A 17,578-nucleotide genomic window follows, 5' to 3' on the forward strand; every position below is an offset into this window, starting at 1 on the left:
ATGTATGTATATATAGTTATAATAATACAATTTGGTATACGGGTCTTTCTACAATTAATGTTTCCTTTCACCCGCCAGCAGTAGATGTGATCGCTTTATAGCACATTAATTAAAACATATTATATCTTTATATTAAATATACCATTGAAGCGTGATACCAGGCTACATCCTGCTACATCATATTACAATAAGCACTAAGCTGACTATGCTACTTCTACTAAGTTAAAACACTGAGCTAACTAAAATACCTATTTCGATTTAAATGCATCATATCTAATTAAATACAGAACTATAGCATGCTAGCGGTAATAATATCACACATATTTTCTTAAAATTACTATTTACAAAGCAAAAGTCACATTTAGGTATTCTGCGTAATTATTTAGTGTACTATTAATACAAAGTGCGCACAGTCCGTACGGGTAACTTTAGTAGACCACGGGCGTTGAGAGTTACCATAGACTAAAACGAAGTAAGACAAAACCACGCTGTCACGGCTGTCAGGATGTTAATGATTTACGCTGTCAGTGTATTGTCATTGTCAGTCTTGTGACATTGTCATTTGATGTTTGTTTTTGTTTATTTTGTAAACTCACAATATTTGACAATGTTTTGTGATTATTAAAGAGATTTTAAGTTGTTTTTAGTAGGTACCTTAAAGCAGCGAATCGAAAAGAAAATTGGTGACCTGCTTGTATTAATTATTATGAGTATAACTACGAGTAATATCTACTATACAAATGAGTACATAGAAATTTTGTACTAATATGAAACTAAATACAAAATATGCAGTAGCTGTACTTAATAATTGCAAGCAACCAAGTTAAAAGTCTACAACCAAGCCACAACAAACACTACCAGATTAGCAAAAGGAGACTTAGCCTTACTTCCTGGCATTTCTTTTCGTCCTGGCGGCCTCGTTCACCACTGGTTTAATGACTTTCGGAGCTTGAGATGCAGATTGGACAGGGACACTGGAAGTGGCTGCTGTGGGTGTCGGTTCCAGGCCATCACTGTTCGTATGGATGGAGTTAACCTCCACCTTGGAGGTCACCCGATGTCGCTTACCATCTTGGCCGATAACTATGATGAGTCCTTCCCTCGTCCAGCATTTTGAAACTCCGAACTTCTGCCTGGCTGCCATGAAGGCATCATGACGGTCTTTTGTTAGGAATTCGGACAGAGTTATGCCTGTGTTCTTAAGTGCCGTTTTAGCGAACCAGACTTGGTTCTTTATTGGCAGGTCCCGGAATTTTAGAAGTATAGCCCGGGACCTATCTTCCTTGGGCTGACCCAGGCGCCGGCAATGGCTCAAGCAGTCTTCCTTCAAGTCAGGCAGCTTTAAGTGTTTCGACAGAGATGCAGTCACTGTGGCCGTCAGGTTGTTGTCGGTGCCCTCAGGGATGCCGTGGACCAGCAACATCTTCCGCCGACTCCGCATCTCCATCTGATCAGTTTGTTTGGCGAGTATTTCGACTTGCTGTTGAAGACCAGCAAGTGCGGACAAAACAAATGCACGGAAAGCGTTGAACTGACCAGTGATATTAGATGTAGGGCTCGTTGCTGGAATCGCTCCTTGGAGACTCTTCTGGAATTCCGCCATTTGCTTGTTGAAATGTTCCGTCATTGTTTGGATTGAAACTTGTAAGGCCTCCATTGTGATGTTGTTTATGGTGACTGTGCTTTTGTGATATATGTATTATCTAATTAATCTTTCACTTCTGGTGCCAAGTGTGGATTTTCTGATTGGAGTTAGGGCTGGCAGGTAAGAGAAAACTAATACATGTTTGTAATTCAATAAATAACTTCACTAATATTAAATAAACACGAGAGCCGACAAAAACGCGTGCACACTTTTCAGTGCCTACCTTCTGTTATCTGGTAATGGCAGATAAGAGCAGTGTAAGAGCGTTTGTGCACTCATCCGTGAAATCACGGATTCCGTAAATATACGCTCGAATGATTACATATTTGTATGACGGCCACTTCGAAGAATCGCGGATACGAACCGAATACGGATGACTGCACAAACGCCCTTAGAAGTTTTCCCCACCTAAAGAAAATGATTATTATTGTCGAAATGTAATCTTCATATCTGTAGAGCTTAAGGCATGAACTGAGTATATACCTATGTCCTACAATGTCGTTGGATCAATGGTAAAATGTACTTACTTAAAAATAGGAAAGAAATTGAAATGGGCGCTCTCTCGGAACTTCCCTCTATCTGACTCACGGTGCTGGACCGGTAACCAAGAATGCATAGTTTCCTGAGCTTATTACCTACATCGAGATCATAATCTTGCAACGTCCAACAAAGTTAAAAAATGTGTCTACTTTTATGATTACTTAATTAATGCACTGCACCTCAGATTAATTAACTCTAGCACTGCCCATAGGTTGATAAGTCAGGACTAGATAAAAACGGATGGGCCGTGAAAAGCTAGCAGACAGACAAACACACACACTTTCGACTATTTATAATATTAGTAGGTATGGATGGATTAGTATGGATTACAAGTATAGATTGGTCAAAAGTATGTGGTAAAGTTTTAAGAGTCTGTTGCAACCGGAATCATTCACCATGCTCTTATATGGCTACGGTTGAAATTACCGAATAAATAGTCGAGCAATGACATCAGATCGGAGAAAATTCGTCATCCTGCATCCATAATACTGGTGCAGGTAAAATAATATTATGTATACCAAAATACCAAAGCAACACGCACTGTTTGAAGACTAAAGCCTTCGAACAATTTGGCATATAAGTATTCGTAGGTAGGGTTAGGATTTAGTACCTACTTAGGTATATTTTTATTGCAAAAAACTTAAGGGTTCCTTCGGGATAGGGGATGAATTCCGTATTTGTATGATCGTTGAGAGCTCTGCACTCGAAATTGTAGACGAGTAGATATACCTAGGACACACAATCCAGTTGGGTAGGTCCAATTTCGAGAAAGAAGTCAGCCGCCGAATCCAACTCGGTTGGGCAGCGTTCAGGAAGCTTCGAGATGTCTTGTCCAAAATTCTTCAGTACTTGAAGACCAAAGCCTTCGAACAGTGCGTGTTGCCAGTGATGACATATGTATCCGAGACATGGTCGCTAACTATGGGCCTCATAAGAAAGCTCAGAGTTTCAGCGGGCGATGGAGAGAGCTATGCTTGGAGTTTATCTACGTGATCGAATCAGAAATGAGGAGATCCGTAGGAGAACAAGAGTACCTAACCGACATAGCTCAACGGGTTGCGAAGCTGAAGTGGCAATGGGCAGGGCACATAGTTCGTAAAACTTTCTTCTCAAAAACCCTTAGCCCGTTATGCACTAGTAAAGACTGTTCACACGATTAAGTTTATGATTATTATGACCATGGGATAAGTAACTTTGCATAAAGTGCGTATTATACCGTTTGAAATTATTACAAGCAAGTAGCACGTATTAAATCTTACTTACTTCACACGAGTACCTCCGTAGGTACTTTAAACTAAAAACTGACGACTTGAAGTGGATGTCATGATAAAGGTTTTACTACCCAATAGGTATAATGTACCGTAGTTACGGTAAAATGGGTCTATATTCCGGGGATAACTATCACACCGAGGTATGAGCCAAACAGGTGTCGTGCAAGGGAGGTACCGTACACCGATATTATTAAGATATCCTGAACCGTCTTAGGCCTCATCACCACCATCATCATCATCATCATCACTTTCCATCAGATGTGAGCATCAAGCGTTTGCCTAAGTCTATTGAATAAAAAACCTACGGAATCGGTTAAGAAGTTACAAGTATGGATATGAGAAGGAATAAGTTTGATTTTTATATAAGGGCATTTTCAAGGGTCTGAAACTGAACGTTTGAACTTCTGAGTCTGACACGCACTTTGCATATTATTTTAGAATAGGTAAGTAAATACTTACAGCCGAAGTTTCTAGGGTTCCGTACCTCAAAAGGTCTGTCTGCTGTCTGTAAAGAAACCTATAGGGTAACTCGTTGACCTAGAATATTGAAATTTGGCAGGTAGGTAGTTCTTATAGCACGCGTAAGGGGAAAAATCTGAAAAATGTGAATTTGTGGTAACGTCACAAAAAAAAAAATGTATTCATGAACTACTTAATTTCAACTTTCAAAGTAAGATTAATATAATATACCAAGTGGGGTATCATAATATGAAAGAACTTTACCTGTACATTCTAAAACAGATTTTCTATTTATTTTTATGCTTTAGGTAGTTTTTGATTTATCGTGCAAAATGTCGAAAAAATACGACTGTAGCACGGAACCCTTGGTGCGCGAGTCTGACTCGCACTTGGCAGTTTCTTTTAATTTATTTTAAAGGAATTAACAGGCTCTTTTGAAGTAAGTAATCTCGCAATTATTAAATTAGACAACTGGATTATATTTCTCGTTATAATTTACAGTTATGACGTCCCTTAATAAGAATAGTCATAAAACCACGTAACTGCAAATCGGACGTGAACAGTGGCATATCTTGAGCTAAACAAAACGGTACCAGTCCTATCCGTTCCACTTATGCCTGGTTATTGAGCGTCACTACTAGAAGATGATATCACATTAAGGTGGTTTGATACATCCGGCCGCGAAAATTCAAATTTTAGTTAGTTTTTCGAAAATAGTAGACTAATCATACATGCAAGGCTTATGGTAATGAGTTTTGCGGGCATAACACTTATGCATCTACATGTTTTTCCATAAAAACTTTGGTCAAAAATACTCATTTACTTCATATTTGTTCCTGAAAGATAATTTTCTGATTTTTCCCAGATTTGCACAAATATGAAGTAAATGAGTATTTTTGGCATGCAAGTTCAAAGCAAGAATTAACTGGCATTTTCTAGCAATACGCGCTCCACTCCAACCTTGACCTCTTGTCCATGAGGCTTGAATGTCATCAAGTACAAGTCCATTTCCATTAACGAGTAATGTTTATGACGGGAACTGTTAATACAAGTAACATTTTGGTACGATACTCATATATCGATATAACCATTATATATGATACTCATATTATATCGGGTGCCAATACCGGAAGCACGCGATATAACCATTCTCATTTCAGTCTCAAGTTCGATGTCACCTCAATAATTATTATTTTCGACCTTCACCTTTTCGGACCAAGTGATCTGGTACTTTAGCTAAGAATAAAGTTGCGTATTGCATCTGCCCCTCATGGGGTTGGACCACGTTGCTTTTTGCGCCTGGCTATCAGATCGTACCCAAGCTAACGGGACACATCTCGTTTACAATTATTATTATACTTATCAATAGGTATAATGTATGTTTCCACGAATGCTCAGTCATGAAATATTCAAAGGCGTAGGGAAATTCAAACAGCTTCACCTCGATTCGGGATTTCAATAAACTATGGATCGAGTTCGTATCACATTTACAAACAACGGATGCTGTCCACTTTATCTTTACCGGACAGAGAGTTGTTTAAATACAAACTCCAATGCATTCTAAAGTAGAAATAGCCAGCCAGTTTTACTTGGAATGTTCGAGCAGAGGTATAAAAGGACCCTCCAAGTTTTGAACAGCTAGGCTCTTCAAAACTTGGAGGGTTCCTTCCTAAGTTCTTAGCTGCAGTATGAGATGGAAGGTAGAAAATAGAAACTATACTAACGCCCGCTTTCAATATTCAATCTAACTATATTATGTGATCTGCAGATAAGTTACTTAGCTACGTTTTTATTTGTCAAAAATACAATAAAAACATTGCTATGTAACTTATCTACCTACTGATTACATATAAGTAGATTGAATATTGAAAACGGGCGTTAGACAATCTGCAACGAAATGTATTTCTTGTTATGACGTCGATTTCGTTGAGGTTTTTTTAAACCTCAATGAAATCCTAACAAAAGACCTATAATGCAGCCGTGCCTGGGGATTAAAATCCTTTTGCAAGGTTTATCTTAAAGAACACTGTCTCAAAGTCAAAAGAATATAATGCAAAAGTACCTATCAAAAATTCCTGAGAGTTCTGAAGGTTGCCAATCCGCACTTGGCCAGCATGGTGGACTATGGCCAAAACCTACTCATGTATGTGGCCCGTGTTCAGTAGTCAGCCGGCGATGGGTTGATGCTAATGATAATGAATAAAAACTGAAAGAAATAAAGTAATTATTACCTAAGTAATCGATCTAACAATGATAGTTAGATCTAAAACCAACTGGTACGAGGTCTCCAGGCGATCTATGTTGTACACGCTAGGTTTCTTGCCACGATTGAACGCACACTTTGGCCAGCGGTACACCGTGGCCGCGACGGAAGCCCTATCAGAGTTTCAGAAGTCCCAACTAAACCAGCGCGCCGCACGCAACCAGTTGGAGAGGGTGGTTGACTTGCAGGCTGGGAAAGGACAACCTTGGGACCTTGTTGACAGATTCGTAAGTCGTTTGGCATGTCGACCTATTTGAGAAGAGATACGGGTAGGTAAATAAGTTATTGAGGTATTAAGGAAGATTGAATGGACAAAGACAATGTGCTGAAAACAACTGTAAACAACCTACCCATATGACAAAGGAGAAGTTTGAAAGGAGATTGGTGTACAAAAGCAAGATGTATAGGAGTTACAATACAGATAAGTGATTATGTAAGAAAAAGGTACTGTACCTATAAAAAAGAAAGATGGAAGACTCAAATGGATACATAATATATTATATGTAATGAACACATAATATAGGTATTGCTTAAAATTGAAAGGAGACAAGCAAAAAATGTTTGCTAAATGAAAAAAGATGAATAATAGAAGAAGGACGCGTGGTAGAAGATTGAATGGATCAGAATTTAAGTTGTGAGAAGGTTTTGAGCGTATTAATAAATGCGAGTAACAATCCGGAAGGTAGAAAATCAATAGGATAGAGCGATAAAGAAGGAGTGATGAACCGTTTAAAGCATGAACTGAAACTAATGGATGAGATAAACCAAAACCTGATAATATTCGATAGAGAAACGAAGAGAAAGGGAAGGAAACTTTTCATAACATTTTGGTTTTCCATATCACCTTCTGTTTTCCAGTCTGCAACTGCGGAATTCAAACTGCCCCTGGTGATGGTGAGGCCAGAATGCGCGGGAATATTACGGGATGTGCCGATGGACGAGCCGAAACTGTCTCCAGCCACTCACTCTATCAGCCCTTACTTTATGGAGAATAGTCATCCAGACAAGTTTATTAAGAAAGGTAGAATGAAAAAACCGGCCAAGTGCTAGTCAGACTCGCGCACTTAAAGGGTTCCGTACTCGGGTATTTTTTCGACATTTTGCATGATAAATAAAAATATTATGCAAAAAATAAATAAAAATCTGTCTTAGAATGTACAGGTAAAGCCCTTTCATTTTTTTTTTTTTTTTTTTTTTTTTTTAATACAATAAAACTTAAAGCTAGCCTTATCTAATTACTATATAAATCATGACCGCGTGGAATGGTGCCAAGAATACTGGCTGCATTTCCGCGCTGGACAGCCAGGCTGATCCGCTGCGCAAAAAATGAGCCAGCCCTTCTGTCACCAGTTGAGGCTATTAATCGCGGTGAAATGTCTCGTAAAAAATTTTTAGCACTAAGACTCCATGGCCCCAGGGTCTCCACGGCAAACGGCACAAAAATGTAACTCTCTATAAGAGAGGCATACTTGCGCCGCTTGCCGTTTTCAGCTGTTTCTGCTGCGGCTCCCGGTCTTGATGCTGTCTTCCTGATATGACACGGGGCCAATGTGTCAACGCAAGTTGCGTCCCACATTAGCGCCCGTCCCCGTTCCCAGGGAACCAGCGTCAATCCATCAGGTCTCTTGCCATCATCCCGACTAATCCCTGCCGGCTCAATGAGCGCAGGAATATTTATGGTGGCAAGAGCTCTTTTAATTGTATCGTTAAGAGAGCCATGCCTAAACAGCCTACCGGAGCTCCTTTGGCAAGAGAGTCCGTGGATTCCAAATTTATCAACCTCTTTTCCACACGGACATCTGTGCTGATGGCACAGTGGTGTTCCCAATCTGAGACCTAGAGCCACACGAAAACTTTCGTTATCTAAAAGTGTGCCGAGATTTTTTGATGGCAAGGCATGCAGCCAATACCCAGATTCCTTTTCGGATAATGCTAGAAGCCTGGCACGATCTCTGTCACTTGTAAGATTTTGAACCAAATTCGTATGTGTCAGTTGAACCAATGGCAAATCCCAAAGTTTTTGTGTAGTACGTTCCTTCGGGATGTCGACATTGGGACATCTGACCTTCCAACTCTCTAGGGCCTCTGTGGCATAGGTCAATGATGAATTGGATTTGAGAATTTGAGAGCTAAGCTCTTTTATACTATGCACAGAGGACAGAAAAGCCGGAAGAGCTACACTGGAAATTTTCCTCACGCCGATGCCACCGTACTTGACCGGTAAAGTTGCTTGGTTCCAGGAGTGCTCATCAAAAGTTAAATTTAGAATTTGTTCTAGTGTATTTTTAAGGGTGGCATCCATGTTATCGAGTAGTCCATGAAATTTCCAAATTGGGCTCGCGCGGAGAATGTAAATTAATTTAGGTACAAAAAGGCAATATTTTAGGATCGAAAATGCAATGTGAGAATTTAGAGTGCCCAATTTGTCGGTATTAGCCGAAAATGTTCTGACTTTTTGATCCAAGAGTGGTTGTATGGATTCATTATAAAGAGGAGCACCGAGAAGGCAAAGTGAACGTTTATCAAGTATTTTAATATTAGGTGAAATTTCATTGAATAATTCAGAGGCCAATAGAATTCTTTCTTGCGACAGTTTTTCTGTAAAAAACAATTCGCATTTCGAAAAATTAAGTTCTAAACCAATTTTCCCAAATTGTTGCTTAATATGATTAAGATCTTTTAGAACGTCATCCACGTTGCCCCCAATGGTTCCATCATCAAGATACCATATGTTAAATTTAGATGTTAAATTTGAGATATGGTTATGGATCCCTAAGCTGAGCAGGGCCGGACCTAAAGGATCCCCCTGCTGAACGCCTACAGAAGACTTAATATCGCTATCTCCAAAGAATAATTTAGAAGCAGAGCTGTAACATTGCCAAACATATGGGTAAATTTCAGGAAGTTGCGTTGAGACTTCTGTCAGCAAAGTTGCCCTTTCATATTAAGATACTTGGTAAAGTTATCTTACTTTGAAAATTGAAAATACTAATTAATTATTTCACAATATTTTTGTAATGTATCTATAAATTCACGGTTTTCGGATTTTCCCCTTAACTTGTACTATAAGACCTACCTACCTGCAAAATTTCATGATTCTAGGTCAACGGGAAGTACCTAGACCTACCTACCCTATAGGTTTTCTTGACAGACACGACAGACGGACAGGACAGACAACGAAGTGATCCTATAGGTAAGGCTTCCTTTTTTTCTTTTGAGATACGGTACGGTACGGAGAAATGTAAAACGTACTTTACCAATTTTAAACTATATAAACCTATGTATAAAACCTCCAGTCGCAACAGGTCGCCACGTAGATGAGTGGCAACAACAATGACGTTATTATGACATTGACAATGAAGTTTTGATGAGTATTTTGAGATTCTTGAGTTTTAATATCCTTATTTTTACGAAATTATAAAATAAAATAATAATCTACCTATGTCGTACGGCAAAATTCACAATTCTTTTGTTCGAAATCAAATCTGGGGGTTCAACCCTTCTCAATCAGTCCGTAAGATTAATGTTACATAATATAGTTCGCGACAGGTCTGAGGTCGAGATGGCAATCGGGGTAATGGGGCGAGGGGACGCCCCGCACACCCGCGCTATCCCGCACCGGGTTAGCGCGGGTACGGAGGCTGTGCGGTGCATCCCCACCCCGATTATCATCTCAACAATATATATTATATAATTAATCTAAGCGGTATACCTACCTATAACGGATAAACTATAACGTAAACAAACAGATTACTGGTACTTATAAAAGGAGGTACAAAGTACAACCTACAATACAAACCTTTCAGCTACATCGTGCGTGCTGTGTTGTGTACCTACCTACTGCGTATTATACTTATCTATTGTAAGCCAAGGAATTTTCTAGCATACAGTAGGTACAACCAGAATTTTGATTTAGGAACTTATTGGCCTAAGTAGGTATAGTAATTATAATATATCAACCATATATCAACTCATTAATTGCTCTTAGGTTTTGCTGGGCATGTACCGTATGGTTTTCAACGTTTTGGCGAGTCCTCAAAGAAGCTCACCAACTCGGCACTATGCGACTTCTCGTCTAATTACAGACGGCGGCAAAGCACCGAATGGGCACCTGTTAATGTAGTCAAGTAAGTCAATTTATTATAATTTTAACAAGTTTATTTATATTGAGAAACACAGTTAAAATTCTAATATTGCAAACTGGATTAATAGTTTTTTAGTAGTACTACAAAACGTTATATGCGTGAATCGGAGTTTGTCTTAAACTGACAGTGACAGTTTACATTGGCAGTTTGATTCGAAAACCTGTCATCTGTCATTCATTATTACAATTGCTCTTGTGATTGGCTGAATTTATGGTATTTTTGTTGCAACAATGCATTGTAGCCAATAGTTAGCGAGCCTTAACAAATCTGAGGTGATTGTAATCGTGACATTGTAGCATTTGTAGCTGACAGCTGTCATATTCTATCGCAACGGACGCAACGCAACGCATATTGTGAAATAAAACATCGCATTTTCTTATAAGTAAAACTATTAAAGAAAATCAGCAAAAATGACGAAAAAGAAACCAATGCCAAACCTCTCGAAAGAGGAAAAAATGGTGATAGTGATATCCGAGATAATACAAGAGTTGTTAATCGCGCACCGTCAAGGCAAAGATGTTAACCTCAACAAGATGAAGACTAGAATCTCGTCGAAATACGGACTTGGTACCTCGCCCCGCTTGGTAGATATCATAGCTGCAGTGCCTGCTGATGCTAAGAGTGTCTTATTACCCAAATTAAAGGCTAAACCTATACGTACAGCGTCTGGTATTGCTGTCGTCGCGGTTATGTGTAAACCCCATCGTTGCCCGCACATAAACTTTACGGGAAACATCTGTGTATATTGCCCCGGTGGTCCAGATTCAGATTTCGAATATTCCACACAAAGTTACACAGGTTATGAGCCTACTTCTATGCGGGCTATACGTGCCCGGTACAATCCGTATTTACAGACGCGTCATAGAGTCGAACAGTTGAAACAGTTGGGTCATAGTGTAGATAAAGTCGAGTTTATTGTGATGGGAGGGACTTTTATGAGTTTACCTGAAGACTATAGAGACTATTTCATAAGGTAAGCTACTTTTCTTCTGGGGTCCTTTTAGCTTTTAGACTGACTCGCTAGTAGAACTGTTTTTCTTACAGTATTATTGATTGACTGACTATAAATGGTGCAAACCTCAGTATTATATTTGTTATAATAAAAGTCTACCTATGGGTTTTGTTTGTTAAAACATACAAAGGTTTTCAAAGATATTCTGGGTCTCTGGTGTAATAATTTATTATATCTGAAATAAATGTCATTTACTTAGTATGAATGGGAAAGGGATGGAAAACTTGACATCTTAGTACCTAAATGACAGATTTACATTTTTTTTAAATTCAGATACAAGTTAGCCCATGACTGCAATCTCACCTGATGGTAAGTGATGATACAGTCTAAGATGATAGCGGGCTAACCGGGAATGGGTATGGCAGTTTTTATTAAACCCATACCCCTTTCGTTTCTACACAGCATCAGTACCGGAACACTAAATCGCTTGGCGGCACGGCTTCGCTGGTATATATAGTTACTTAATTACTTGAAAATATACATTCAGGCTCTGAGTAAAATATGAAGCTCTGTATTAATTGTAGGAATCTCCACGATGCACTATCAGGTCACACGTCAAGCTGTGTGGCGGAGGCTGTGAAGTACTCTGAGAGAGCTAAGACCAAGTGTATAGGCATCACCATAGAGACACGGCCCGACTACTGTCTACAGAGGCATATGAGTGACATGCTCAATTATGGATGCACCAGGTATTTATTATGATTAAATTTTTTTTTTGATATATTTAATCTAAATATATAAAAGGAAAAGCTGACTGACTGATCTATCAACGCATAGCTCAAACTACAGCTAAAATTTGGCATACAGATAGACTCTATTATGATATAAAGATCCGCTTAGAAAGAATTTTTGAAAATTCAACCCCATAAGGGGGTAAAATAGGGGTTTGAAATTTGTGTAGTCTTGTTAAGTTTTTTGTGGTAAAGTGCAGTTAAAACTTCAGTATGGGTCATAGAATAGAAGTTTATTATTGAGACTCTTTAAACATTTTGTTTGTTTGAATATTTTGTTATTTTAAATTTGTAATTGTTGTTTGAAAACAATAGGTAATGATTATATTAAAACTAGCTTATGCTCGCGATCTCGTCCGCATGGACTACACAAATTTCAAGCCCCTATTTCACTCCCTTGTGAGTTGAATTTTCAAAAATCCTTTCAGTCCGTCTGATCTGTCCAGTAGTTTGAGCTGTGTGTTGATAGATCAGTCAGTCACCTTTTCCTTTTATTTATTTAGATACATACCTTATACTTACTATTAACAGGCTAGAAATAGGAGTACAATCTGTGTATGAAGATATAGCAAGAGACACAAATAGAGGGCATACAGTCAAAGCTGTGTGCGAGAACTTCAATCTTGCCAAGGATGCTGGATTTAAGGTGAACTAACCTAAACCATTAGATCTAAAAGTAGTGCTCTTCTTATCTTTTTCTTCTATCTTATCTTTTTTCACAATGTTCCCTGCAGAAGAAGATGGCACAACTTCAAAATTTGAAAATTGCTTTCATGTACAAAATTTGACAATTTTTATTGAATTCAGCATGTTTTTTTTTTTTGATATTGCATACTGATTATTTTATTAAGTAAAGCTCTTGGCGGGTGTTTGGGATGGGAACCTGAATGGGAAAAGTGAAAGGAATGAACATAGCAATGAAATCACATATGAGTGAGCGAGACAGAGCTTTGCTTCTGTGTCCAATGATGGTTCACTTTTGTTTTGTACTACATAAATATACATATAACCAACATAAAGATATATTATATACAGTGTGTTTTTAACTTGGACAGTATGGGGAAATCCGAAACCATAGGAGGTACAGGAAAAATGTTTTAGGAACCAGTTGCTCTCTCTTTCTTTGAACAATTTTTACATTGTTCATTTTTTGGTCATGAGTTGTCCATAAAAATTAATGAAATCAGTTTTAAAAAACACATTATATTATGGATCTAAAGAACTTTTTGAAAAAATGTTGCTTTTTACTTTTAGATTGTAGTCCACATGATGCCGGATCTACCCAATGTGGATTTTGAAAGAGATGTGGAACAATTTATAGAGTTTTTTGAGAACCCAGCATTCAGAGCTGATGGGTTAAAGATCTACCCTACATTGGTTATAAGGGGAACTGGCCTGTATGAACTGTGGAAGACTGGGAGGTATAGGAGCTATCCACCATCAACTCTGGTGGATTTGATTGCTAAGATCTTGGCTTTGGTACCACCATGGACTCGAGTTTACAGGTAATTTAATGCTGAATTTAACTTGTGAGATAATTGTAAATTTCTTTTAAAAAACCGGCCAAGTGCGAGTCAGACTCGCGCAACGAGAGTTCCGTACTACAGTCGTATTTTTTCGACATTTTGCACGATAATTAAAAAACTATGATTCATAAAAATAAATGAAAATTGATATAACTATCTTACTTCAAATATCGAAAATACTAATTATTAATTCATGACAACAATTTAATTTTTTTGTGAAGACTTACCTACCTACAAATTTCTTGATTCTAAGTCAATGGGAAGTACCCTGTAGGTTTCTTGACAGACAGACAACAAAGTGATCCTATAAGGGTTCTGTTTTTCCTTATTGAGGTACGGAACCCTAAAATTGTAAATTACTAGCATCTTGTGCCTTTGAAACACCCACTCTTAAAATCCTTCGCTTGCTCGGTATTCAATACAAACATTTGCACCGCTGCCTTACATAATGAATAAGCCTCAATAGCTCAACCGGTAAAGGAGTGGACTGAAAACCGAAAGATCGACGGTTCAAACCCCTTCCGTTGCACTATTGTCGTACCTACTCCTAACACAAACCTGACGCTTAGTTGGAGAGGAAAGGGGAATATTAGTCATTTAACATGGCTAATATCTTTAAAAAAAAAAACTATTTCCAGAGTCCAGCGAGACATTCCTATGCCCCTAGTGTCATCGGGAGTAGAGCACGGAAACTTGAGGGAGCTGGCATTGGCCCGTATGGCCGATTTGGGCACTGACTGCCGGGATGTGAGGACTAGGGAGGTTGGCATTCAGGAGATACACAACAAAGTTAGGCCTTATGAGGTAAGATAATAACCAATTTCAAAAAAAGAGGTTATGTATTCGATACGTAGGTATGTATGTATGTATATTCGCGACTATTTCAAAGATCAATGAACCGATTTTGATAATTTTTTCCAACCTTAATTAACATACTTTCAGGAAGGTTTTAGTATATAAAATAGACCTAGATATCATTCTTATGTACGAAGTAATATGGCAATTAGGGTATGAGGCGGGGGGGACGGCCTGCACACCCGCACGTCATCCGCGCTCGCCTGCACCGAGTGAGCGCGGGGCTGTGCAGCTGTGTTCCCTCCCTGATTGACATCTCGACCTGTCGCGTACAGTATGCGGCAGAAAGCAATGTTTAGTGAGACAAGGCTCTCTTGGCACTTGAATGACATGCTGTTGGAGAACAAAGGCTTAGATTATTCAAACAAAAACAAAGGGGACACTTGACGGCAACGTTAGTTCCGATTTTCGACACGCGCCAAGATAGCCTTGTCGCACTGTACGTACTGACTGTCGCCTTTAGAATGACATTTCGGTTTTGCAAAGCGTTGTCTCTGTCACTCATAACTATATGACGTTTTGTCGGTCTCAACGACAGAGACAACGCTCTACAAATCTGCTATCTCCTTCTAAAGGTCGATGTAAATTACTTTCTGCCGCGTACTGTACTTTAGATGCCTTTCTGGTGTACGGTGCATGCGGCGACTTTTGGTGTCGCGGTGGCGCCTTTGACAAGATGCCAAGCTTTTGGTGTTGTGTCACCATTCAAGCACCTTGAGACCCCAACATCTATCGATTCTTCGAGCTATGTGCCTCGCCCATTGCTATTGCCATACCACCTTGTCATTTTGTTTCTCTACATTTTAGGTAGAGTTAATAAGGCGTGATTACACGGCAAACGGTGGCTGGGAGACATTCCTATCATACGAAGACCCAGACCAAGATATCCTAGTAGGATTACTGCGTCTCAGGAAGTGCGCCAAGGATACATACCGGCCGGAGCTGAAGCCCGGACCGGGCGCGGTGTTCAGTCAGTGCAGTATTGTGAGAGAGCTGCATGTCTATGGCTCTGTTGTGCCCGTGAGTATCATTTTTATAGGAACCATAAGTTTCTTGCAGTATGCCTGTCTGTCTGTCATTTGAATAATCTTCCAAATATATAAAAGGAAAAGGTGACTGACTGACTGACTGATCTATCAACGCACAGCTCAAACTACTGGACGAATTAGGCTTAAATTTTGCATATAGTTATCATGACGTAGACATCCGCTAAGGATTTTTGAAAATTCAACCGTTAAGGGCGTAAAATAGGGCCACGCTTACGAAGCTAATAAACTATAAGATTTTTTTTTTTTTGTGATTTAACCACAAATTCACGGTTTTCAGATTTTTCCCCTAAGGTCAGCTATAAGACCTACCTACCTGCCATATTTCATGATTCTAGGTCAACGGGAAGTACCCTGTAGGTTTCTTGACACACAGACAGACAGACAGACAACAAAGTGATCCTATAAGGCTTCCGTTTTAACTTTTGAGGTACAGAACCCTAAAAATATCGGAATTTAGTTGAGATCAGAATCAGTAGATACCAATGACCACGAAACTTTTTAACATGGCTCATACGTATGGCTAAGGTTTGGAATACTCTTCCGCGATATGTTTCCTAGCAATTACAACCCGGGTATTTTTAAAACAAGAGTGAATAGGCATCTTCTAGGTAAACGCGTCCCATCTTTGGCCACATCATCACTTCCCATCAGGTGTGATTGTGGTCAAGTGTATACCTATAATGAATTAAAAAAAAAAATGGCAACGGAATTCTACTTTACTTAGGCATATTCGGAATTCTGACCCCCATGTGACCAGTTTTATTACGGTTTCAGGTAAACGCTCGGGACCCAACAAAGTTCCAACACCAGGGCTTTGGCATGCTTCTAATGGAGGAAGCGGAGCGGATCGCTCGAGAGGAACACTGCTCAGACAAGATGGCCGTTATATCGGGTGTCGGTACGCGTAATTACTACGCTAAGATCGGCTACCATCTCGAAGGGCCGTACATGGTTAAGATGCTTTGAAGATAATGCTATTTTTAAGCGAAATATTGTAATAAAAGTTGATAAATATGTTATACAAAAAGTGTTTTGTTATTTCTTGTCCAGCGGGCCGATTGGCTAACTCAGTGTTCAATGATGTATGATAGCCACCGCGCTCATTTGACATTGATTTTTAATCCATTGAAGGTTTTCTACGAACAAATATTTTATTATCACGCAGTGAAGCAGCAATGTAGAACCAGCCAATCTCGAATGAGCTCGGTGGCTATCATTCAGTGTTAGACACTGAGTTAGCGATTCAGCTTAAAATTTAAAACAAGACTGTTAGTTTTTCAGGTTGTAATGAATTTGTGAGTAGGTACTAACTGTTTAAGGAAGTTAATAATTCTTATTGATTTACTTTTGAAGAATGCAATAGTGAAGCTTAGTCGACGAAAGCGATTATACATATATCGCACATGCCGAGTAGGTATACTCGATATCGGCTAGTTTGGCTATAAAAATCTATCCGCTACCCTTTTGTTTGTCAGATATTGATTAACCTACAACCTCCTACTCCTGTCGTTCCCCAGACCCGACCCGCCCTTGTCCATCAATCCGACGGAGATCTACCACAAGCACGTCGGGATGCTGCCCAACTACGCAGGACATGTTCCAGGATGCGTGTTCAGGTATTTTTTAAAAATAGAGATAACGAGCAGGCGGGTACGGCATAAATCATCATCCCTTAAGTGTTGTCCGGAACTCGCCGAACCCGTTGGGCCATCGTAAACTGAAAGCGCTCATACGCATTAGCAGTTAACCGCATTCGCGATGGTGCGCGGCTAGCCGCTTTTATATTTTTATATGAAACCGCTCATTTTGTACGCACTAAATCGCGACGACATTCCAACCGCGGCGGTTGAACGCGAGGCAGCGGCCCGCTTCGCGGCTGACCGCCAACTTGCCTGTGCGCACTAGGCGGTTGAGTACGCGGCGTGCCGCAGGTGTTTACACGTGTGTACTACTATGTTATAAGCGCAGTCATGAACTTCAGATACGGAAAAATTTATCGTCGAAATTCAACAAAGAGAAGCAATATGGAATTGTGAAGCAGCAGTTTATAAAACATTTCGATTATGATAGACTTAACGCAAT

General features: G+C 39.4%; 2 protein-coding genes across 2 annotated transcripts in view; both read left to right on the forward strand.

Annotated features, from left to right (window-relative positions):
• LOC117997149 (CIMIP2 protein CG18335-like) overlaps positions 1-17,578 on the forward strand; it is a 28,021-nt gene that overhangs the window by 9,811 nt on the left and 632 nt on the right. The window contains exons 4-7 of the mRNA XM_034985327.2: positions 6,230-6,405; positions 7,037-7,199; positions 10,167-10,305; positions 17,014-17,112. Of these exons, the coding sequence (XP_034841218.1) occupies positions 6,230-6,405; positions 7,037-7,199; positions 10,167-10,305; positions 17,014-17,112 (577 nt within the window). The remainder of the gene's footprint in view (positions 1-6,229; positions 6,406-7,036; positions 7,200-10,166; positions 10,306-17,013; positions 17,113-17,578) is intronic.
• On the forward strand, positions 10,644-16,523 carry Elp3 (elongator complex protein 3). The gene is made up of 7 exons (XM_069498416.1): positions 10,644-11,296; positions 11,860-12,024; positions 12,598-12,712; positions 13,321-13,571; positions 14,231-14,396; positions 15,255-15,467; positions 16,271-16,523. Exons 1-7 carry the CDS (start codon positions 10,734-10,736, stop codon positions 16,460-16,462), a joined length of 1,665 nt encoding a protein of 554 aa, XP_069354517.1. The 5' UTR covers positions 10,644-10,733; the 3' UTR covers positions 16,463-16,523.

Source organism: Maniola hyperantus, chromosome 4 (assembly GCF_902806685.2).
Source record: "Maniola hyperantus chromosome 4, iAphHyp1.2, whole genome shotgun sequence".
Classification (NCBI taxonomy): Eukaryota; Metazoa; Arthropoda; class Insecta; order Lepidoptera; family Nymphalidae; genus Maniola; species Maniola hyperantus.